We start from the raw sequence: 26,632 nt of genomic DNA, 5'->3' as shown, positions 1-26,632 counted from the left end.
GCTGACCCTGAAACTATTTCTCAGGGGCCTAAAGGGGTTTCCTCCACTACTGCTAAGAATCCACTTCCTTCGGAAAGAGATTCTAGGGCTTTAGAAAGGTGGGGCAAGAAAGTATATACATCTACCACCCTTTCTATGCGCTCATTAATTTGTCAATTTCATATGATCCAGTATTAGGAATACATGTTGGATGACTTGCAAAAGAAATTGGCTTCCCTGAACCATTAGATAGAAAGGGGTTACAGGAATTGGTTCATAATACTCAGCAGGTTAGCAACCATTTCCTTCAGTGTGGATATGATGCATTGGAAACTTCATGTAGAGCAGCAATGACAGGTGCGGTCATACGCAGACATGCTTGGTTAAAGGAACAAACATTGCCAGACCATGTGAAAATTAAGCTTTTGGACGCACCACTAGAGAAACATAAGCTATTTGGTGCTACTGCACAAGAGGTTTTAAAGAAAATAGAGGAAAAGGCAAAATGAGTGCAAACAGTCAAAGATTTCCTCCAGGTACAGCCTCCAAGATTCAGCAGGAATTGGCCTTCTAAGCATTGGTCCTTTCCAGACACAAAGAAATTTCAAAGAGGCAAAAATAGACGTGGCAGAGGTAGAGGGCAAACTCGAGGCTCCTACAGAGGACGTCAATGGCAGCCTCCGAACCAGAGAGGTGGGGCAGGACCTTCCACTGCTCCGCAGGGACAATCTCAATGACTTGACTTTGACTCCGCCATCCAGGGCTCAATTAGAAGCACCTTTGGGCGGAAAATTATCTTTATTCTCACAAAAGTGGCACAATATTACAAAGGACAAATGGATACTGGACATAATAGACAAAGGATACAGATTCCATTTTCATACACTACCAACAAGACATGGCAGGCCAAACCTGCCACGAAATCAAAGGGCAGAGGCACTCAAACAAATAACAAACCTACTTCAAGTAAGAGCAATAGAGAAGGTTCCTTCTGCAGAACAAGGCCAAGGATTTTATTCAAGACTGTTCCTTGTTCCAAGAAAAGAAAACCAATGGAGACCCATTCTGGACTTGTCCGCACTGAATACTTACCTTATTGTGCCAAAATTCAAAATGCTGACTTTACAGCAACTCCTTCCCATGCTGGGCAAGGGGTCTTGACTGGTAACTCTGGACCTCAAGGAGGCATACCTGCATGTCCCAATCAGACAAAGTTGCAGAAGATACCTCAGATTTCTTGCAGGCTCAGAGCATTATCAATTCTCAGCATTGCCCTTTGGCTTATCTACTGCACCCAGAGTGTTCACGAAATGCCTGGCATCAGTAATTGCACATTGCAGACTTCAGGGGATACAAATATACCCTTACCTGAATGACTGCCTTATACAAGTGGACAGCCAACAAGCCTTGTTAAAAAACTTGGACTATGTCATTCACCTACTGCATGCCTTGGGATACACAGTCAATATTCAGAAATCAAGTCTCGTACCATCCCAACAAATACCTTTCCTGGGTGCCACACTGGACACAGACACCCAGATGGCATTTCTGACAAAAGAAAAACAAAAACCATTACCAGAATACTTCAGAAAATTAGCAACACACACCCAGATGACTGCAAGGAAAATCCTGCAGGCCCTGGGTTTCATGGCATCTTGCATTCTTCTGATTCCACACACAAGGCTGCATATGAGGAAACTACAATGGTATCTAAAAAGTCTATGGTCTCAACACAGCCACAGCCTGGAAGCATTGATCCCACTCATTCCAGGCCTTCAAAAGGAATTTCTGTGGTGGGCTCAAGCAAGCCAGATAAACAAAGGTCTGCCTTTCAGCAAGCCTCATGCAAGTCAAACCATAACAACAGATGCCTCAGACCATGGATGGGGGGCGCACATGGAGGGCAGATGCATTCAAGGACAATGGACACAAAAAGAAAAGCACCTGCACATCAACCAAAAAGAAATGCTGGCAGTGATACATGCAATCAAGGCCTTCGAAAAGTTCATGCATCAGGGCCATCTACTAATAAAGACAGACAATACCACAGTTATGTGGTACATAAGCAAGGAGGTACCCATTCCTACCCTCTTTGCAGACTGGCAATGAATCTCTGGGATATTTCCCTACAATTGAAAATAGAGCTACAATCCCAGTTTGTACCAGGGAAGGACAATGTTCTGGCGGACAGCCTAAGCAGAAACATCATGGATCTACACGAATGGATGTTGCATCCAGACATTTTCTTACAAATAACTCAAGCATGGGGAAGGCCGGACAGATCTTTTTGCCTCCCACCTCAATCACCATCTGAAAAAGTTTTGCACAAGGACATACCATCCTCAAGCATGGAAGGTGGACGCTCTCTCCTTCAGTTGGAACTCTCTAACACTATATGCCTTCCCACCTCTTCCTTTGATGACCAAGGTGTTACTAAAGATCAAGACAGAGCAACCGAAAGTCATACTGATAGCTCCAGACTGGCCAAGACAACACTGGTACCCACTGCTACGGAGCTTGACACACACCAATCCGTGGCTCCTTCCTCAAAGGCCACTTCTTCTGACACAGCACAATTACAGGACACTACACCCCAGCTTGAAAACATTGAAGCTGACAGCTTGGAAGATTCCATGACTATTCCTCAGGATACACTTTCCAAAAGGGTAAAAAATATCATCCTGGAGGCGCGCAGACCTTCCACTAGAAAAACATACTCAGCAAAATGGAATAGATTTCTTATCTGGAACAGCAAAAAGGGTCAAGACCCATCAGTGATGAGCATTCCACAGATCCTAGAATATTTGGCTGAAATACTCCACAATGGCCTTTCATATTCTTCCATAAAAATACATGCTTCAGCAATATCTGCCAAATATAACACTGATCCGCCTGTATTTTCTCACCCATTGCTAAGACAGTTTCTAAGAGGTATAAAGAACATCAACCCTCCAAGCAAACCACCAGTGCCTGCATGGGACCTCAACTTCATGCTGGAAAAATTAACTCTTCCTCCCTTTGAACCAGCAGCATCTTCAGAGTTGAAATTTCTGTCTTGAAGACAGCTTTCCTTCTGGCAGTAACCTCAGCAAGAAGAGTCTCTGAGCTACAGGCCCTTATGGCAATACAACCATTTCTCATTTTTCATCAGGACAGAGTTTCTTTGAGAACCAATCCGTCATTCATGCCAAAGGTGGTATCCAGGGTGTCCCTGAATCAAGCTATTCACCTGCCTACCTTCTTTCCCAATCCTCAAAATAAAGGAGAGAGACTTCTGCACACCTTGGACATACACAGACAGTTGCGCTACTACTTGGACAGAACAAAGTCTTTCAGAAAATCTGACCAGCTTTTTGTAGCTTGCTCTGCTGGATTGCAGGGAAAAGCAATTTCCAAACAGACAATTTCTAAATGGATTGGAAATTGCATTCGATTCTGCTACTCTTTTCTTGGAAAAACTGTGCCAGCTGACATCAGGCCACATTCCACCAGAGCTACAGCCACCTAAACAGCCTTTTTAAGAGGAGTGGCAACAAAGGACATTTTAGAAGCTGCTACATGGAGCTCCGTGCATACATTTTCCAAACATTACAACCTGCCTTTATATTCCAGATCCAGAGCAGGGTTTGCTTCTGCAGTCCTGCAGGGAATTTTAGCTACACCATCTTTGTCTTAATGCCTACCACCCCCAGGTTGGCTATGGTATTCAACCCATATGTCAGGACTGCAGTTGCATCCTTGAAGGACATAGTACAGTTTTGTACCTACCATAAATGTAGATGTCCGATAGGTATGCAACTGCAGTCAGGTTTTCCCTCCCACCTATCCCTCTGTGGTATTCTTTTGGGTTTCTACCCCTCATTTTAGCTACCTGGGGTAATCTTTTATGGTGTATTTGTTTTTATGTTGTTGTACTTGTCTGGAATTTTTTCTCTGTTTTCAAAATTTAGCCTTCCTTAGAGGGCACCTGGCATCTGTGGCAAGAAACACTGAAGAAGATGGCGTCGGCTGACGCTTTTTTACCCCAGGCTCTGACGCCGGGGAAAGGGCGACATCAGCCGACGCCGGACCCAGACTTTGGAATCCGGCCGACCGAAGGGCTGCCTGAGGCAGGACAACCCATATGTCAGGACTGCAGTTGCATACCTATCGGACATCTACATTTATGGTAGGTACAAAACTGTACTTTCCATAGCATTAATTTCCAGGAACCTTTGGGCTAAGGTGCTGGGGCTTGAGTAGTGCTCCCAGTCAATGTTTGGGTAGTTGAAGTCGCCCAATATAATGGTGTTTGGAGAGATCTTCAAGTTCTCCAATGCTTTCAGGAAAGCCGAGTGGGATTCCTGACTTTGAGAGGGTGGTCTGTAGGATGCTATAAACTGAAAAGCAGTCTTGCCCACTGTTAGTTGCACTTGGATGGTCTCCGATACTTCATGCAATGCCACTAACCTGGAGGTGTGGATATCCTTGATAAATATGGAAACTCCCCCTTCTTTTGTGGTTCGGTCTGGATTTTGGGGCCGAAAAGTATGATATGAGGTAGAGCCTGGTAGTGCTGGGGTGCTCTCTGGAGCCTTGAACCAGGTTTCTGTCACTGCACAGATATCGATGTTCTCCATACTGAGGAGAACTTCGAGTGCGTGCATCTTGAGGTTAAGACTTCTGGCTTTTAGCAGCATTACCCTTAGTTTCTTGTTTCTTGTGCTGTCTATGGGGGTGGGTTTGACTTTTGAGCCTTGCCTAAAAAAGGCACTATGGGGTGGCAAGAGCCTTTGCCAATATCTGAAAGCACAGTGGAGACAGGTGCAAGCTGTCCCTAGCGAAACAACGTGGCTTGTCGAGCATGTCATCCCAGGCTGACAGACACTGGATCCCCTTTGAATGACACCAAAATTTTAGCCAATTGTTAAAATCGATCATTTTGTCTTTGTACTGTGGCATCATTCTAGGTGAGGGTAAGATGCTGCTCAAGGTCAGGGTCCTACCAGCCTGGGCTGCATGATCAGAGAGCTCCTCTATGTCTCTTTTCATGTAGTCCAGGGAGGAACGTCTCAGGTCATTCACACCAGCATGTACAATTACTGAGTCATATTTGTATTTGCTTTGGAGTGACCTGAGTGCTTGCGTTATGTGGCGGATCCTAGCACTGACAGGCAGCTCACCATGACCTTCTCTTTATTCAGCCTGGTGAGCGGGACGTCAGTGTGTCTGACAATAGAGTCACCTATTACAAGAGTATCAGGTGTGTTATTCAGCCTTAAGGGCTGTGGCTGCTTGGCACACTGACTTTGTGGGTTATGTGTTGTGCGTGTTTTGTTTTGAGGTAGCGTTTGCTTGGATGTCTGCTTTGGAGGTCTCTGTTGCTTAGGTAGATTTTTATTTAGAGCCTCCGAGTATGTTTTTGTGTATTTATGTGTTTGGTTCGCTGATGTGGTGGGACTATGTGATACTGGAATTGTGTTGTGTGAGGTTACCTTCTCCTCCAGACTGGTTACACCAGTTTTGAGATGAGAGAGCTCAGCCTCCAGTTTGGCTAAATAGTTGCATCTCTCACATATATTTGAACCTGTTTTGAGGAGGAGAGAGTTGTCCATGTACATGAGACAGTTGTAACATTGCCTCAAATTTCCCAGATTCACCAGCTGGACTGGAGAGGAAACCATTGACTGACCTTTGGACATGCTAGAGTAATATAGGGAAACTGAATTTAAGACGGACCAATAGAGGACAGGGTAATCGTAGAGAGTATAAGAGTAAGTAGTGCTTATGGTTTAATAGTGCTAACTTGTAGGATTACTTAATTGGACCAGTGAAGGGCCTTAGAATGAGAATATGGTGTTTAAATTGAGAGATAGAGCAGTTCTAAGGGAAAAAGTGAAGAGCAGACTTTGTGGAGCCAGGAATAGTTTAAACCCAATTAGGCGCTGCCGCTGTTGCGCTTATGCTCAAAATGCACAAAACCGTGCAAAAGAGGGTTTTAAGAGAGGAAGATGAAGGAGTTTTGGAATTGACCCAAAATAGCCAATAAAACTACAGTTTCAAGTCAGTAACCACTTCCACAGGGGCAGGCAGGCTGCTCAATGTTTTTCACTGCCACTTATCAACAGAGAGACTTCCCTTTAGCCCAAGCAAAAAATGGCCTCACAGAAACTTACAAACAGTTCAAGAACAGCAAGCCTGTAACTGAACTTTTTTAAATCTCAGAAAAGTGGGAAAAAGCAAGATTTTTTTGTTTTTTCAGAGATAGCAGAGGTTCACAAGTATCAACAAGTTATAACAGTGCAGTAAATGACCCCACACAAGAGTGCTAGGCCAAAGACAGATAAAATGCAAGTTTTGAGAAAAAAACGATTTTAAAAATAAGTGCAATCAGGAAATTCAGTAAACAGCTCTAGGTTGTGCTCTAAATACAGTTACTAATGCAGAAATCAAGTTTAACAAGCCAGAAAATGCTCAAAATAGGCGGCTATGCAGAAAAACTTGGCAAATAAACAGAGGAAAAATACTTAAAATCTCAAAAGTGGCTCCTTTCTTCTCTCAGCATTTTCTCCTCTTGGTGGGTGCTTCACCAACAGCCCACAAGCCTGAAAAGACACCAAAACCACGAGGCAACCATACATATAGCTTAAGCTACTGCAGCAGTGATCCAGATTGATGAAGATATTACAGTTATGTAATTGCCTTTACAGTAGATGTTGGAATGATCACTCCTACAGTAGCCGCTCCTTCTCCTTTCTTACGACTTTTCCCTTGCTTTTGTATGTCTGATGCCAGAATGTTGACATTATTATTTTCCCTAGAATTGTCCTTTTCAGGGCATGAAAGCTGTGAAGGGCTTTTCACCCAGGCCTCTCTTTTTAGTCAGATCGGCTTAAGCTGATTAACAGTTTGAGTGCATGGAGGGTGCAACACAAAACAGATCCCCCTGCACGGAAGCAATTGCCCGGCTCAAGTGAAACAAATTGGCAAAAAAGAAAGCATAGCCAGCAAAGCAGTGACAATGGGAAACAACCTCGTAAGGGTTCCCCTGATATTGTTGTTTGGATGGAAAAACTAGACCTAGAGTCACTGTGTTTATAGTGGTTAAAGAAAGCATTTAAATTCTTCCCTTTTCTATATGAGAAGAGACATTGATCTGGAATGATATTGATAAGATCCGGATCACATTGAAGAATATTCCAGTGTCTATGTACACTATGAACAAGACGATCAGAATTCCTGGCATATGTAGTAGTGAATCTAAGTGGTTGGGTTCGATCCTTGGTCTGCTCTTTATATACAAGTAAATCAGATCTGGGCATGTTATGAACCTGGTGACTGGCATCTAAAATGGTACCCAGTTTGTAACCCGTATCCTTGAACCTATTGGTCAGGTCTACTTTATTCCTGCAAAATGTAGCTTCTTCAGAACAAATACGTTTGGCCCAGATGAATTGTGACTTTGGAATATTGCGTGCTACACGGGGGGGGGGGGGGGGATGAAAACTGGATGCATGTAAAATAGAATTATATTATGGGAATTTCCTATATACCTCTGTACCAAGCTTGTGATCCGGTAACCTATTGATAAGTACATCCAAAATTGTTATAGTATCAATATTATGGTGTGCAGTGAAATGTAATCCCCAATCATTATTGTTCAAATATGAAATGAAATCCATCAACCCAGATTCATCCCCCGTCCATACCATCCATACGTCATCCAGGTAACGTCTCCATATGTCAATGTGAGGCAAAAATAAGTTGGTTTTTGTATCATAAATAATATGATTCTCTACATAAGCCATAAAGAGATCTGCATAAATGGGGGCAAAAGATGCCCCCATTGCAGTCCCCTTGGTTTGCCAATAACATTGGTCCTTATAGTAGAAGACGTTACTGGTCAAGACGCATTGTGCCATATCCACCAAGAAGGAATTGAAGTCCAAACTATATAAGTTGGAAACCTCAAGCCAATAAGCTAATGCATCCAATCCTGCTTGGTGTGGTATATTGGTATAAAGGGCACTAACATCCAATGTGCATAACAGCCATTCGGGATCCAATTGTGTGTCTGAAACAATTTGCAGGAAATGTGTGGTGTCCTGTAGTCGAGAACGGATTAAGGGTAACAAGGGCCTGAGGTGTTTGGTCAGAAACAGAGATAGAGGCTCCGTAATATATCCCCTACCGGACACAATAGGCCTCCCTGGTGGATGAACTGGATCCTTGTGAATCTTTGGTAGGAAGTAAATATATTGAATGGTAGGATCCTTCACCAGGAGCTGATTCATAATGTCATCAGTAATGATGGCTCTATCCCTGGCATGTATTAAAAATTGTTCAATCTGTTCATTAAATCTGAATGTGGGATCCATAGGCATGCATGAATAAAATCTTTCATCTAAAAGTTGTCTCTTAGTCTCTTTATCATAGTCCACCCAGTTTAGTACCACAACAGCTCCACCCTTGTCCGCAGAAATGATAACAATATTCTTGTTGTGTTGTAATTCCAGAATAGCTTCCTTCTCCACAACAGTGATATTATTATTTCTAAAGGGGAGATCAAAAGTTGAAAAATGTAGATCTTTGAGAACGCTATTCTGGAATTGATAAACCAAAGGGTGTATAGGTGGTGAAAAACTGGACTTATGATATATAAACTTATCCGGATCCACCTCAGAAGTAGAGTTACCAAAAAACAATTTTAAATTCAACAGCCTACAAAAACTGATAACATCTTGAGCAAATACATCCTCAGACACTACAAAACCGGGTATAAATGTCAGCCCTTTATTCAAAATGTTGATTTGTATAGGAAATAGTTCAAAATTGGACAGGTTCAAGACATTTGTGTGAAAAAAAGCATTTATTTCGTCAGAGCCATGTTCAAAAACCCCTGAATATTGTCTAGCTCTTTTGTGCTAAAAGACGCTTGTATCTAGTCCTAAAGGGACAGAACCTGGGACCCTCTTGGGTGTCGGTGACCCTGATGCTGCCAGGGATTCATTGTCAGTACATGATGAACTGTCCTCAAAAGATGAGGTAATATCAACACTGCGTCTTCTTAAGATAGATCTAGGTCTCTTTCTCTTATTAGATGTGGGGAAATTAGAAAATCTAACATGTTTGGAAGTAGATTGAAAAGGAGTACCCCTCTTGTAGTCCTCCTGATCCCTGGAAAACTTTTTAATCTTTCTAGATTTGAGCTCAGCATCATACTTCTGTAAATCAGAAGCAACTTTATTCAGTTTATTTTTAAAAAATGACTCCTGATCAAAAGATTTTAACTTGTTTGCCAGTACACCAATCTCTTCTAATTCCCTATCAACAGCACGGTTATGAAAATTATATAATTCCCCAACAAAGGCCAAAGTGGCCTCCTGCTGAATCTTAGACCATTGTTTTGTGAGCTCATCATCAGCATTAGTTACATGTGGAACAATGCGAATGCAAAGGCCACGTGGAGTAATACCTGCACTCTGATAGGCTTTGAATAATTTACTATGCCAAATATTAGAACGCAAGGATCTAAGATGTTTATTTAAATCATCAAATAAATTGGAACAGATAGATTCTGGATTGTTGGATATTGTGATAAAAGCACTATTCTGATCTGATGAACCTACCCCAAAAACACCTAGATCCTCTCTGTCAGAGGCTAGTCCAGTAATAAAACTGGACAGGTCCATATTAGTTATTAGATAGTGACCAATTTCAGCATCAATTTATATATCTCAAAAAACTGGCAATAATAGTTTAAAACACCAACTACGCCAGCATGATATTGGCCTAATTACTAATTAAAGTTCTGGGCAATAACAGCCAAAAAGCATAAACTTATCAAAATGCTGCGCCCAAAACCCAATGAGCTCAAAAACAATTGGTCAATGGAACCAATAGCAACACAAAAATATGTGAACAAATAACCTGAAAAGCAGGAATCAAAACAAGAATGGTGTATCAGGCAAAACCATTGAAAAAAGCACTTAATGCAAAGCATAAAGATGCTGAGCCCAGATCAGATGAAGTAATAACACCAAAAAATGTAGTAATATATGAATAGTAATATCATGTAATAATGTTCCAGGGAACAATGGACACAAGAGAGGAAAGTAATCTAAAAAATCCAAACATGAATGTTGAAATAATACAATATATAAATCCTAGTGAGTTGGCCTAAATAAAAAACTAATAATAGTGTGTAACAACATAGAAACTATACCAGTTCTATATATAACTTCCCCCTAAATAATACCTGCACACTATGATAGCAATACTAGGTCCAGATAATAGTTATTGTAATGTTTCACATTCAGTTGCCCAAAAAAAGGTAGTTCCCATTTCAAATGGATGCCAGTCAAAAATGTAATATGGACATAACAAGTGTTAAAAAACACACTACAAACTATAATCTGTATTCATATGTATTCAAATGACAGCTAGGAGGTTCCTAATAGTTTAAATATATGTGTCAGAAGTTATAATGAAAGGACCTGTATCAAAAATACAAAAATACTGGCCCACCATAAATCCTGAAATAATCGTGATACTAAGAACTCCCATACATGTAAAATTAAACAATACAAAAATTGTTTGGGTCCCATATCAGGTGTGCTAAATTTCGAAATGTTGAAATATTCAAATATAATCCATTCGCTGAAAACACCATACAAAGTACAAAACAAGTGAATTCACTACATTTCAAGTTCCCTTCTTAAGGTTTTGTTAACGCAAATGTCCAAATATCCCAAAATATCGTGAACAGAGCCCCAAGATTAAAGTCCAATAACAGCACTATAATTACACAAGCTCACATTCGAAATGCATATAACAAAACACAAAAACAGTGAATACACTTCATATGAGATCTCCCTTCTAGAATTATGTATTCGCAAATGTCCAAAATGTCCCAAAATGGCGTAAGGAAAACACCAAAATTAAAGTACAATGACAGCGTTTTTGATTCCACACACCCACATACGAAATGCACGTAACAGAACACAAAAACGGTGAATACACTTCATATGAGGTCTGCCTTTTTAAAATTATGTATTCGCAAATGTCCAAAATGTCCCAAGATGGCGTAAATGGAACACCAAAATTAAAGTATAATGGCAGTGCTTTAAATTCCACACACCCACATACGAGATACAACCGAAGGTTATGTACATGTTGGTCAAATAGACAGATGTAGAATAAAACCTGGAAACCTTAAAATACGTATATCAGAACATATCAGTAACATCAAACAAAAGAGATCACATAATGCTCTATACAAGCATCATTTGGTACACTCTTCAGCTAAATTTAGGTTTATGATCATTGATATGGTGTTTGGTAATCGTAATAATAAAACTGGTTGGCATTCCATTCTTAATGCCAAAGAAAAAAAGTGGATTATTAAACTGGGTGGGTTGTTCCCACCTGGTTTAAATGAACATCTTTAGTTAACAGCCAATAGACTGTCAGTTTATTCTATTTAAACAGCTCTGAAATGTCATTATCTTTACACTGATGAAGGCTGTGTTTGTTTCCGGCCGAAACCGGTTTGTTTCGCTGTTTAAATGTTATTCTAGATGTTATAACATCAATATGATTTAATATATTTTATTCATTGTCACTGCTTTGCTGGCTATGCTTTCTTTTTTGCATGGAGGGTGCCCCAAATATCTACTGATATAAGTTTACTTAAACAACTTTACTTTCTTGCTACCTCAAATCTATTCTCTCTGTTCATTTCATATAGCTGTGATTAGCCTTTCATTATAGCTATAATTTCTTCAGTTTATTAGGTTCACTTTTGGCCTCACAGATGTTCATCATTAGATCACTGTTGCACTAATTCTGACAGATTGGACATATGCTGCCAAGGATGCCATAGTCTTGCCAGTATGCCAAATCTTAGGTATTCCTTCCTCACACTCAGTATGTCTGCCCTTTAGGCATACGCATGAGGACACTGTGGTGGTATTTACATGTAAATGCAAAACTCCTCAGAACTTTCTTGCCTCCTGTCTAAGAAGCAAGATATCGTCTATTGCTCCATCTGGTAACTGTTTAAAAGGATCCATTTGCCATCATAAGGAAAAGTGAAGTACCCGGTTGGGGGCCCTTCCTCTTTTTTGATATTATGTAACCTATTGATTTTAGTTCATCTCACATAAGGAGAGGCAAGTGCCTTTGTGGTAAACAGATTCCGGTTAAATATATGCATGCACAGTGTCCTTTCTGCCTTAAACCTGATCATGATCTCCCAGCGACTGCCCTTTGGAACAGCCTACCACTTCATGAGAAACAGAAAACCTCTATGAAACTGTTCAAGAGGAACCTGGACGAGGCACCATAAATTCTTACTGGACTACTACCCACAACCCTGCTGGACATGGGCGGTCGTCATCACTAAATGACCATCCTCCGTACCAAGTGTGGCGTCGTCTGTACATGTTACTGAAGTGAAGACTTACTATAGTGTCAAGAAAGAAATACTGAACAGGCAGTTGCGTGATTTGTGTTGTCAAGCAGTCTGCTTAGAAGTTGATGACGCAAGGCTTCTTGGATGGTATATTAAGTTATCTTCTGAAGACAGGCAAATAATAAAAGCTGAGGGAAGTCTGACTGATTACCTGAAAAAGAACCCCTATTTGGAAGTCATTAATAACTTTGTGCGTTTAAAAGCTCCAAGGAAGACTGGCTGGTTGTCTGCAGGGGAAGAAGTAGCTGAAATGCCATATTTAAACAAACCAAAAATAGCTTCATCTTATGGTGATTGGCGTTGTGGGAGCTGTGGGTTCACTAACAGCTTGGATGTTTTGGACTGCACAAATTGTCAGAAACTGAAGAAGTCGTCTGAAGAGAATTTTTCTTTAAAAATATAGTGAACTAAGTACATCCCTGCACTGAATATCCTGTATAATCTCTCCTGAAGCATTGGAAACTTGCCTGAACTTGGATTCCACCTACCAGTCACAGTGAAAACAACCTTCTAAGACTGATAAAGTACGTGTATATCCAGCTACCTGTACTTTATACCACTACTTAGATTTTATGGTTCTGTCTCGCTAGGCCAGCTTCCCACCCAGAATAGCCAGCAGCCAACCTGCCCCTATTTTTCCCTTCTTGTTCTCTTTAGCTACCCTTTATCCAGCCTTTTCTCTCTCTCTGATACTTCCTTACTCAAGATCTCCTCAGCCTGTTTCCCTGTAGGAGAACACTTAGCTGTACCTAAGCTACCATCCTCTAGGTGGCTCTATCTTTAGCTTTCTGCATTTCTATCCGTATACCAACTTCATTACCATACTGCCCCAATCCTGCTTCTATGTTTTACTTTCACTGACCTACTCTATCACCTCTTCCACCCAAATCCCAGGGTACCTTTACATAACTCTTTACTTCCCTACTTTTCTCTCTCTAGCCTCATTACATACTTCCACATACTTACCCTCTGACATACTTGCAAACATTTCCTGCTTTACACATTGTCTTCCTCGACAGCACTCTCTCTTGTCTCTACCCGCTCCGTTGCCTCTATGGCTCACTCCGCCCCTACCCTGCCCCCAATTCCCACCCGCCCCAGTAGTCCTACCTTTATACTACTACTAGACACACCCTATCCTGTACTTACCAATCACACAACAAACATCACTAAACAACCCAAATCTCTCCTTTGAACACCACACCCACTAATTATCTAAACCTCCACCCCTATCTACTCATTCTACAACTACCTTTCTACATACCTTAAACTACATCATACTCCTTCCTAACCTCTATTCATACAAAATGGGTATACCAATCACATTTCCACAGCTTAAACAGCTCTTCAGCCTATCACTTATATCTTCTCTTATAATTACTTACATCCTAACCTCTTATGAATACCCACTGAACTCTTTTATTCATTCCCCTCTAAGTACACCAGTACTTCTACATCACCTCTCTCCTTCACTCTCCAACCTTAACACACAACCCAACTATCTACATGCTAAATACCATAGAATAGCTCACTTTAAGTTAAATAAATCAAAACACAAGAAAATATCAGACATCTTCTACTTACTCCATCAATCAAAATACCTTAAACTCCTCCACCTTCTGTTAGATGGAGACATTCATCCTAATCCAGGCCCACAGCATAATAAAACAAAACACACAAAGTACTAGATAAAACTACATCTCTCTCACTTTCCATACCCAACAATTCTCTATTGCCCATCTCAATATAAGAAGTATTTGTAACAAAATTAGTCAAATCCATGCCCTCCTTGAAACCCATCAATTTGATATATTATGCTTAACTGAAACATGGCTAAAGCCATCAATCAAAGATAATGAAATTAGCCCACCTGGCTATAATATCATTAGACATGATCGCTACCAAAAAGGGGAGGAGTAGCTATTCTCTACAAAACACAACTCCAAATTAGTACTTTGAATCTGACTTTTAACCTTGACAATAATGCTGAAATAATTAGCTCCAAACTCCAAGTCAATACTTCTAAAGCCATAAATATCATATGTGCATATCTCCCTCCTGGAAACAATATCAACACTCGAACCTATACTCAATTTTCTCTCTACCAACCTCCCTCAGGAAACACTAGTCTTAGGCGATTTTAACATCAATTGGTTTTCCTGTAACAGTACTAACCCCACTTCCACATAAACCTATATGGCTTTAAACAACTCATTAGCAGTCCTACAAGAACTAATAAAACCAACAATAAGGAAACCATCCTAGACTGGATTCTTACTAATAATCCCCAACAAACCTATCAGTTAGGCACCCTTCCAGATGATCTAAGTGACCACTCACTAACTTATATCATTAGGCACAAATCAAACCTAGCCTTACCTACCACCTACAAAACACTTCGATCAAAAAAACAATTCAACTCTGATCAGTTTCTTGCTGAACTAAGACAATGTAATTGGTCCCAACTAAAACACCTTCCACTTAATGATGCTGTTGAATACTTTAATTCTACATTCCTATCCATACTAGATAACCATGCCCCAAGTCGCACTATCAGAACCAAAGCTAAAACAGCACCCTGGCTAACTAACAATACTAAGCAAAAATCACTCTTAGAAATAAATCCTTGAATAAATGGCTCCACTAAGAACCTAACAGACCAGCAGAATTTCAGAGAACTTAGAAATAGTACAAAAAGCCATCCTTGCAGACAAAAGAACTATTACTTTCAGCTACAACAAACTACAAAAAAGAACCCAAAAATTTTGGGCTAGTATTAATAATCTTCTATCCCCAGGCCAGTCACTCACACCAAATCCCCAGGACTCTAATCCAAACAATCCTAAACAAATAGCTAATGACTTCAACTCTTTCTTCACCAATACTATACAAACTCTAGCAAATCACCTACCTCCTGACATCTCTAAATTACCCACACATACTTTACACACTTCTCTTCCCCTTCTCCTTCAACCTGTATCTACCTCATTTATCTTATCCTTACTCCATAAACTGAAACCCACCACACCCTCTGCAGACAAACTTCCTGCAGAATTTCTGCAGTTAGGAGCTAAAGCCATTGCCTATCCCATCTCAATCCTGATAAACAGATCTATAAAGGAAGGAATTTTCCTTCCATTTGGAAGATATCTCACATCATCCCACTACACAAAGGGGCAATTCTAATGACTTCTCTAATTTTCGTCCCATAGCATTGCTATCACCTATAGCCAAAATCATGGAAAAGTGTATCCATAAACAACTACTTAATCATCTTCTCCATAACAACCTACTAGCTAACAGTCAACATGGATTTAGACCTTCACACAGTACCACTACAGCATTACTCTCCTTTACTAATGCTATCAACCATAACCGTAACAACAATAATCTATCATCTTCTATCTTCATAGATCTTTCAAAAGCTTTCGACATGGTTAATCATAAACTCCTTCTGCACATACTAAAATCTCTTTCAATTCATCCTTCTTCCTTATCCTGGTTTACATCTTACCTAGAAAACCGTCAGCAGGCAGTACTTTGGAAAAACTCATTATCTAACCTCCTTCCTGTAGCTATAGGTGTGCCTCAAGGGTCTATCCTTGGCCCGCTCCTATTCTCTATATTTATTAACGACCTCCAGTCAGCTATTCCAAACACTACCTGCATACAATATGCAGATGATTCCACTATAATCTGCACTGCTTCCTCTCAGACTGAACTCCTGTCACTTACCCAAGAAGCTTTTTCCACTGTTGAACACTGGTTCTCTGACCGTTGCCTACTCCTCAACCCCAAGAAAACAAAGTTACTATTGTTCTCACCTACCCACAAATCAAACTCTCTTAATTTCTCTATTACTTCCTCTGATAACACTCTAATTTCTCCTGATGCTACTACAAAACTATTAGGAATAACTATTGACAACAATCTCAGTTTTGATTCTCATATTAACAACACAATAAAAGTAATAAACAAAAAGATTGGTTCCTTTTATAGAATCAAACCATTCCTTACACCTGAAGCTCGGACCACCTTAGCTAGTTCTCACCTTATCTCTACCCTTCTATATGCTTCTACTATTTATACCAATCTCTAAAAATAACCTCAAGAAACTTGCGACATCTTACCATAATATTGCACGATTTGCCACAGGATCCCTATTTAGAACTCATCACTGTCTTAACCTAAAACAACTTGGCTGGCTTGAACTTCCTAACAGGCTGATTTATCAACAGCTCTTAACTGCTCACAAAATTCTATACCAGCCTTCTAAAACACCAATTCTCTCTAACCTCATCACGCCTTATAATAACTTGAAACACCTACGTTCATCAAACAAACTAATGGCTAATATTACCATACCCAATAACTCCGCAGGTGATAGCCTTTTTTCTAACTCTGTTGGAAAAATATGGAACAAACTGCCATCTGATATCTCATCTTTAACTAGTCTTCCACTCTTTAAAAAACAACCCAGATTAACCTTTCTTTTTCCTTTCCTCCTTAACTCCTCCTCACACAACATCCTATGGACATATGTAAAAAAAAAAAAAAAATTATTGTTAGAATCTGTATAGCAAATATCTACTAAACTTTGTTTATGTAATTTCCTGCGATGACGATGCCTGCTTGCATGTATATCACATGTTCTGACTCAATGTGTTATTATGTTTGACCTTATATTGACTGTTGCTGTGAATTATCTGTAATATCGTTGGAGCTTTTCTCCCCGGGCCTCCACTGAAAATGGACATATATCCAGCTGGACTAGCCCGGTCAACAAATGTAAAATAAATAAAAAAATAAAAATAATGTCAGGGACTGCACTGTTTTCCAGGCTTTTGTTCCAAAAACCCTAAGAAGCCATCTGTCTTCTTTAAAACGTCTAGAAAATAAACAGTTGAAACCTGTCACACAAGATGTTTTGTCAGAAGATCCTGCCTTAGATGTCTTTTCCCAGCTGAAAAGGAAAGCTAAAAAAGCAGAAAGATGTTATATTAGCTTCTTTCTCAAGGTAAGTTGATAAACCTGCTGAGTCTTTTTCCCTTCGTCGCATCCCTTATTGGAGGCCAACATGGAGCAGTTTTTTGGCACATCTTATCCAACAGTCAGGTGGTTGTTAAGGCTTCAAAAGGGGAGCACAGACTTGTATTTTCAGAAGGACCAAATTGTACTGCTCAAATACTAATAGAAGATTGCATTTCTGATTCTTTGATAGAGGTTTTCTGGGACATTCTTTTATAGTTTAGAAATTTCAAAAAGAAAAAAAAAGACTAAAGATCTTTCTTCTCGTGCTACACCTCTCACAAGAGATCCTCAGCAGGAATAACAGGATGAAACCACCTCAGATGTTCATTATATTGATCACTCCTGCTGTAGCCTTAGTTATATGGTTATATCCCGCTAGGAATACAATAGTGAGGCAGCTTCCATAGCTTCAGGGCACCTTTCACACAATCAAACCATTGGACAGCTCTAGCTGAGCTGCCTAAAAGAGCACTGAGCTTGTCAGAGCTTTCCTGCTGTCGAAGAGAACACTCCTTTGTGGGATTTTGAGGATTGACGGTTGGCTTGTGCTGTTCCTTTGCTTGCAGATAAGTTCCCTTTGGCGAAAGCTTCCACTTTCCAAAATGTATTTTTTAATTGTACCTTCCTAGTTAGGGAAGTTGTTTTTCTTCTAGGAGTTTGTATTTTAACAGACTTGTCCCAAGACTTAACTGAACTTAATTATCAAAAGTGCTTGAATACCGAAAGGGAAATTGGCTAGCTTTAAAATGGCCAACAAGGGCAGCTAACCTAGTACTTGCCTATGAACCTGTGTGTGATAACTTTCTATCCCTCGTACAGAAAACTGGAGATGGTGCCAGTTTCTGTCCTCTTTACGTGGCATCCTTATGAAATCTCTTACATGGAAAAGGAGATCAGCCCTTCCTTAGAATGTCCAAAGCTCTGTCTGTCAGTCCATATGAGCAGATATTCGCCTGCAATTACTTCCATTTGTATGAATGTTACTCCAGTAGTGACCCATGTTCAAACATCTGTTGCTATGGTAAGTTGTCAGTGTGCTGTACTTCACTGTAAATTTGGTAGCAGCATTCTTACATTTGAGTTTATCCTGTATACGTTATTGTGACAGTATGATGGCCCAGCCTTTGGCCTGGAACTAGCTAGTAATTGCAGGCAAAATAGTTTGCCTCGTTTTAATGTAGTGGATATCTTGACCGAGACATGTAGTGGACCTTGCAGCTGGATGCTGTAGACTAGTAGTGCAGAGGCTAAAGCTCTGAACTGTTACTGAGCTATATCCTCCTGTACCAGGGGTACATGGTTTGATTCCTTTGACCTTCATTTGCCTACTGTGTGACTTTCAGCAAATCATTTAACCAGAGTAGCTTTCCCTGGGTCACCCTTAGAAAGAGGAAATTTATCTAATGGACTAGCACAGTCAACAAGTAGATAATTTTGAATGGTGCCATTACTGCAACGTTATGGTGCTTCTGTGAGGACAGATAACTTTTCTACAACTAGGCTGTGGATGTAGTTGACACTGATCTTAACTGATTTTCATTATGTGGAGTCTTCTGGTCTTGGTTGCCCTGACTAGAAACAGAATGACTTGCAGAATTGTGTTCAATGTGGCCACTGTATCAGACTAGCAGCCATGAGACGGTGGGGGTTTTGTCTGCATTCATTCTCTAGCATACAATCCTGGTCACTCTGCACTGCTGATTTACAAATTACTGAGGCATTTTAGAATTTTGGAGCCAAGTTAGAGCAGCAGAGTGGTGGATTGAAGTGCCCATGCCTTCATAAAATGTTTGAGTTAGTCACCTGCTGTTATGGAGAGTGGTTCTCACAATTCTTCTTTCTCTTGAGCCTGGCTCAAAGTTGTATAGTCAGTCAAATTCTCATATATAGAACAACTTGAAAGATTTCCAAACCATCAAGTAAAACTTCTGTACGATGACCTGTCTCGGACTGACATTTATTCCTTGAAACGTTAACTAAAACTCCTGTACCATGACCTGTCTCGGACTGACATTTATTCCTTGCAAGGAAACCTCTGTAATTAACCTATTCTGAAAACAATTGCTTATCGTTGTATATGACAACTTTTGCATTTGTCACAGAAGAATTTGTGTTATTCAGCTAATTAGGTTTTTGACACATTATAATGGTTTTGTTTTTGTTACAGATTGAGACATTACAAAAAGTTAATGAAGATCATACACAATTACATGGGAAGAAGACTGCTGAATTTCATAGTGATTCTGGAGATCCACCTATAATTGATGAATAAGTGTGGCATGTCTGAAGCGTGAAAGAGTACTTGGAAACTTGGCTACCTGCACTGGTAGTGCAACATGTCATCAGCTGCCAGCGTTTTGGAAGAATTAAGAGCATTGTCAGTTTTTGAGGGCCGAAACAGTTTAGATTTGCACATCAGTGTTGTGCATCATACATGTGTGTGTCTCATTGATTATGAAGCACTGTTGTTGCTTTTCTCTTAACTTTTTAGCTGATTTTTATTGGGCTGTCGTTTCATATGTCTAGCATAATTCATTGTCTTTTATATTAATGTTATCTGTGAAAGGAAAATTGTTTTTCTTTAGCTGATGCCCCTCACACCATATAGAAGCACAAAACTGGGGAAAAAAAGAGAAGTATGCAAGTTCTTTTCTGAGAAAGAGTGCAAGACAAATGTGTCTATAGGTGTAGCTGTGACCTTTAAATCACAACTCCCATCCTGACAAACTTGTTATCTCAGAGCCTTGCGCCATAGACAGAAAATAATAATATCAGTAATTTTGCTTCTCAGTACATACAAGGTTGTGAGAATTTAGATTTTCAGTTTTAAACTTTATTTTGAATCACTGTTAAAAACTGTTCTGTTCATTGTTTGCAAAAGGGCATTGTTTAGTTAAACTGCAGGTGGAAGAAAATTTAAATTAAGGCACATTTTGATTTTGTGATGTTCGATGTGCCATTATAGTATGGCATTAATACATACTAAAAAAATTCCTTTTTATTGGCATCCATAAAAGTAACACTATGTTACTAATTGATAGCACTGTTACTAGGAGGTCATTATAATGACAGCTGTGATTAGCAGTACAATTACAGTACACAGTGTGCACATACCTACTTGGAAAAGAAAGTTGATTAGAATGAAACAGTTTCTTCTTTCATTATCAGATTAGTGTTAGTCAAATTGAATGCTCTGACTGTTTTTAACATAGGCATCAAGACTAACATTTTTACACCCTCTCATTGACTAAGGAAAATGTTATTTTCCAGTTGAATTGTGTCACTTTGTTATACTGAGTTACTGTAATGATTGACTGCCTGCCTCTAGGTTGCTGAAGTAATCTGGTAGGTTAGTCTTTCTCTGAGGTATTCGGTGCTGTAAAGTGATTGCAGTGCAAATAAGCTGCTTGAATAAAGTGGGTGCTGTAAGCAGCACTAGAGATGTTACTGATCAGTCTCCTGTAATTCATAAATTATAAGCTACTAAGTGGGGGCTTCAGGTCGGTGATATTGCATCATTGATTTGAAAACTTCAGGAACTTCTCGGGTTTCACACACAGGATCTGCTGCTACTACATCATAATATAGAATTGTCCACTTTTTTTAACATAAACTGTTTACTGTGGTATTGTTGAAGATTCTTAATGTCTGCAAGTTGTACCCTTATTTTATTTTCAATGCATTTTTAATGCACCATTGGATGTTTATACCTGGTTAAAAGTTCAAAACGGAGCAGTTAACTTGGATGGTGTTGCCAAGTACTGCATGTAATGTTTAATGCAGTTTACAGTATGCATACATAAATGAGAAATAGCAAATTTTGCATATAGATGAATGGAAGTCTTCACAGTAAAGCATATGGACTGGATGTTGTAAAGATGATGAACTTGCAGAGTAAAGTGAATGTCTGTCTTGTGTGAGGTAGACACAGTTATACTGAAGGTACAAGCATTAATCTGAAGTAGGAGATTCATTTGTCTGCAACCTGTGGGTTATGGATCCGACATGGGATCCGAACCGGCATGGTTTACCAGCTATGGATCCAAGCTCTCATCTCCTCCCCTCACCCATAATGCCCTGCTCTCCCTACATGACCTCAGATCTTGTTTGCCGCGCTGGTGACCAGATTTGTGTTCCTAAGCTCTTCAGCTAAGTGCAGTTTTTCAGTGTTTTAAAGTGTTAAATTTTGAATTTTTGTGTGAAAGTTGTGTGGAAGTTTAGGTTTCCCTATTACTTAATTATACTTTTAGTGTTTTAAAATTTAATTTTACTTATCCCTCCCCTCGCTGGTAGCGTAGTGTGTGTTTGGGCCTGTTGTGTGGTTTAGTTACTTTTGCTTTAACTTTAGTTTAAGTAACTTTTGGTATTTGGGATGTCTGAACAACCCAAAGTTGTGTTCTCCAAGTGCTCCGAGTGTGGCCATAAGCTTTCCCCTGCTGATGGCCACACTCGGTGCGTTAGATGCCTTGGGGTTGAACACCTCACTTCTGGATGTTCCATTTGTGCAGGGTTCAACCCCAGGGCATTGAAGGAGCGGAGGTCCAAGCTTGTCTTGGTGGGTCTTTTGCCCCCGGACCCGGCCGGCCTCCGCTCCTTCGGGTAACTGCTTCACGGTTGTCTCCTCTCCGGCTCCCCTCCTGGGACTCAACCTCCCTGTAGTGGTTCGGAGGAGAGGAAGCTAGAAAGAAGGACCGGAGGGAGAAGCACCATAAGCGGCGGGCCGAGACCTCTGTTTCGGCCCCGCCAGCCAAGCGGCTTCTCCCGGCATCCTTGTCTGCTGGTGCGAGCCCTCCTCGGCTCCGGTCACCTGTGTGTTTTTCACCGGGACCTGAGGAGGAGGAGACCCGATCTCCGTCGAGGCTATCCAGGAGGCACTCTAGGCCTACCTCGGTAGCCTCGTCGAGATCGACCTATAGCCTGTCAGACGCTGATCTGGACCGGATGATGAGAAGGTTCATCCAGGCCCAGATGCAGATGGGAGTGCTCTTGCCTCCCCCCCCTCTGGGGGGAGCTCGACCCCTTTAAACCAATTGCTCCTTCTCCGACCCGCTACCCGGGTTCGGAGCAGTTGGAGCCGAGCAGCTTCGGAGCCGGGGGTGGGTCGGCGCCGATAGTACTTGGTACTTCGGATCCGACCCTGCCCTCGAGTGCTTCGGATCCGACCTCTCGGAGCCTGGATCCAAGCTTCGGATCCGGGGGGATCAGTGCTCCTTCGGCGCTGTCTGTGTCGGAGCGCACTGTCCCTTCGGATCCGAGCGTTCGGCGCCGGCTCCGATCCACTCCTCGGATCCGAGGGGGAGCCGATTGTCAGATCCTTTGGTCGAGGTCGGCTCCCCTTCGGCTTTTGATGTAGTGGAGAGGGCCCTGTTGAGGGTCTCCGGACCCCCGGCACTTGCTTCGGCTCCGTCCCGCGCTCCATCTGCACTGGGTCAGGCTTCCACCATCCGGCCCTTGGGACAGCCCGCTCCTTTGCCCCAAGCTGTTCCCCTGGAACAGGTTACTGTTTGCGAGGAGTCCTCTGACAGCCCCCCGGAGGATATTCCCCGCAAACACACATGCAAAAGGAGGCACATTGACTCCCCCGAGTCTCCCACAGAAGACACGGACTTGGAGGAAGGGGAAGGCTCCCCAAGGTCACCCCCCGAGGATGTCTCATTTGGAGACATCATGGAAATGCTCCGCATAAGGGGGGGGTGGTCTGCCCCCAAGTCTTCGGACGAGTCCGTGTTCTTGGAGGCATTTGAAGCGGGCCCGTCTACCTCTTGGCTGTCCCCTCCTGCCGACCCCCTGGTGGACCTCATTACCACCAGGGCGTGGAAGGAACCGGACACCGTGGAGCCAATCCCAAAAAGGCCCGACCGTATTCTCAGTCCCCCGGCTGACCGTGCCCATTGGAGTAAGGGGCCTCCTGTAGATGCCATGCTGACGGCGGCGGCCACCAAGAGGGAACTTGCTCAGGAGAGTCCCTCAGTCCATCCTCCGAGCAAGGAGTCTCGGATGATGGACTGCTTGGGGAAGCGGATGTTTAGTTCAGCGACCTTCTCAGTGAGGGCGCTGAACTACCTGGCACACGTGATTAGGATGCAGCGCGATCTTATAAAAGAATACGCTGCATCCCCCCCAGAGTCCATGTCGGAGGAGGACAAAGTGCTGTACTCCACCCGTATGGCCACTCTCAGGTCCGTCACTAATACCTCTATGCGGCTACTATCCCATGCTATGGAAGGTGCCGCTAGAGCCGCAGGGGCAGGCCTAGTTACTAGACGTCAGGCCTGGCTCCGTCATTGCGATTTCTCGGAGCCCTTCAAGGCGTCATTTGCGAACGCCCCTTTCGATGGTTCTGCCCTCTTTGGCCAAACTGTTCGTGACACCTTGACCCAGAGCGAGAAGGACGGGAAGACGCTGTCTGCCGTCAGAATCCGCTTCTCTGCACCCCAGAGGCCCCATTCTAGGAACCAAAAGTGTCAGAAGAAGATGTGGTTCCGGAAGTCGCAGCAATCCCAGCTTGCTCCGGACAACCAGTCCTTCCGTGGCAGAGGAGGACAGGGAGGACGCCGCCCTAGGGGCAGAGGGGCTCCCAGGAACTTTGGGTCCAGAGAACCCTTCTCTGAACGGCCCGCGCAGCAGCCCTGAGGGGTTGCCTGGCTGCTCCACTCTGGAGGCAGTCAGGGGATGTTTTTCGGAGCACCTAGCGGCATGGGAGTCCATAACATCAGACTGCTGGGTTCTCCAGATCATATCCAGAGGATACCGTATTCCCTTTCTTCACTTGCCAAAATTAAAGTCCCTCCCCGACGTTCCACCCGGTCAGTGGGAGGCCGCTTTGGCAGAAATTGGCCATCTGCTAAAGAAGAGCCATCCAGCCCGTCCCCAGACCAGATCGGATTAGGGTTCTACTCCAGGTTCTTTTAGTGCCAAAAAAGACGGGGGATCTAAGACCAATTTTAGACCTTTCTCTTTTGAACCTGGCAGTTCCCAAAGAGAAATTCCGAATGGTGACATTGCAGTCTATTCTCCCCCTTCTGGGAGAAAACCACTGGATGTGCTCCATAGACCTCAAGGATGCGTACTACCACATACTAATGGACAGGCGCTCCAGGAGGTTTCTCCGCTTCCGGCTGGGAGCCAGTCACTACCAATTCTGGGTCCTTCCCTTTGGTCTCACCACAGCCCCCAGGGTGTTCACCAAAGTATTAGCAGTGGTAGCGGCCCACCTGAGGCTTCAGGGGGTGCAGGTCTTTCCTTACCTGGACGACTGGCTCCTCACCGCCCCAACAAGGCATCTACTTCTCTTGGCGCGAGACTCCTTTCTCTATCTTGCTCCATGCCTGGGCATCACGATAAACACAAAAAAATCCAACCTAGCACCCACACAGCTCATAGATTTTATAGGTGCCAGGTTAGACACGAGGAGATTGAGAGCCTTCCTCACAGCGGACAGAGTGCAAAGTCTACAGCTCCAGGTGTGGGCCATTCTCCACTCAAGCTCAGTTCCGGCGGAGTTGGTCCTGAGGGCCCTAGGGTCTATGGCGGCAGCGATTGCGCTTCTTCCTCTTGCCAGGTTCAATATGCGTATCCTTCAATGGACACTCATGGTTCAGTGGTCGTATCTTGCTCTTCCTATGCATCATCCCATTGCGATCAGCAAAGCGTGCAGGCGGTCCCTCCTGTGGTGGCTACACTCTCCAGATCTCCACGGAGGCCGCCCCTTTTGTGCCTCTCCCCCTCTCGCCATGGTGACCACAGACGCCTCCCGCCTCGGGTGGGGGGGGCATTTTGCAGGCCAGACGGTCCAAGGCACGTGGGACGATTCAGAGACCTCGCTGCATATCAATGTTCTAGAGATGAGAGCAGTGCTCTTAGCGTTGCTAGCACTTCAGGACTTTCTTCCCTTGGGAACAATTGCGATTCAATCGGACAACATGTCTGTTGTCTGGTATATCAACAAACAGGGAAGAACCAGGTCTTACCCCCTTTGTCGAGAAGCCATGAGAGTGTGGGAATGGGCAATCTCCACCAACCGCTTTCTCATAGCAACGCATATTCCGGGTCGGTCCAACATCCTGGCGGACAAACTGTCGCACCATTCTCACCCCCTACGAGTGGTCTCTCAATACTCAGGTAGCGGAACGCATCTTCGCACAGTGGGGAACTCCTTGTTGCGATCTTTTTGCGTCTCCCTCAAACACCAAATGCGACAGTTTTTTTGCCCTGATACCTCCTCCCAGAGGTTCCCCAAGAGACGCTCTGGTGCATGCTTGGCCACCCGGTCTTCTTTATGCTTATCCCCCCTTGCCTCTGATGCTCCAAGTTCTTCAGAAAGCCTCTCGGTTGGGGTGCAGAATGATCATCATTGCTACCTTTTGGCCTCGACAGATCTGGTTCCCCTTCCTCAGGTCTCACTCAGTGAATCCTCCTTGGATTCTAGATCCCATTCCGGATCTGATTTCTCATCCATCCCACTTATCTCCTCCGAACCTGGACAACCTCAAGCTGACCGCTTGGCTGCTCCAGTTCCACTCCTGATCAGGACTCCCGGTATTTCGTCCCCTGTTAAGGCTATCCTGGTGGCAGCTCATAAGCCTTCCACTAGGAAAGTCTACCGTAGCAAGTGGAAGCGGTTCTCTTTGTGGGCGGAGCGGCAAGGCCTAAACCCCTTCACAGTTCCTCTCCCTTTGGTGCTTGACTTCTTAACCACTCTCTTTAATGATGGTGCCAGCAGTTCCACGGTCAAAGTACAACTTGCGGCAATTTCTCATTATCACATTGGTCATGACTCCAGTCCGCTGATGTCTGCCAAATTGTGTAAGATTTTCCTTAAAGGTACTTTTCTTCTCAGGCCCCCTATAAAGCAAGCGGTTCCTCCTTGGGACCTTTCCTTAGTTCTTCAGGCCTTGACCGCCCCCCCCCCTTCGAAAGGGCGGCTACGGTAGATCTGAAATTCTTATCTTTCAAGACCGCCTTCTTTAGTAGCCATTACTTCGGCCAAGAGAGTCTCAGAGCTTCAAGCATTATCAGCTAAACCTCCTTACTTGGTCTTTCATCTGGACCTGGTTTACCTCAGGACCAACCCGTCCTTTCTCCCTAAGGTAGCTTCTGAAGCAAATATTAACCAATCCATTAACCTCCCTGTTTTCTTCCCTAAATATCAAAACAAGGGTGAATACA

General features: G+C 42.7%; 1 protein-coding gene across 1 annotated transcript in view; it reads left to right on the top strand.

Moving 5' to 3' along the window:
* RIOK3 (RIO kinase 3) overlaps positions 1-20,911 on the top strand; it is a gene marked incomplete in the record, with an annotated part of 1,226,621 nt that extends 1,205,710 nt beyond the window's left edge. The window contains 1 exon segment of the mRNA XM_044065363.1: positions 19,632-20,911. Coding sequence (XP_043921298.1) covers positions 19,632-19,736 — 105 coding nt within the window.
* Positions 20,912-26,632: the final 5,721 nt, after the last annotated feature.

Source organism: Protopterus annectens, chromosome 3.part0, assembly GCF_019279795.1.
Source record: "Protopterus annectens isolate FY-2018-M chromosome 3.part0, PAN1.0, whole genome shotgun sequence".
NCBI classification, from domain to species: domain Eukaryota; kingdom Metazoa; phylum Chordata; order Ceratodontiformes; family Protopteridae; genus Protopterus; species Protopterus annectens.
The sequence above is the reverse complement of the archived record's forward strand: the minus strand, read 5'-3'. Positions and strand labels throughout refer to the sequence as shown.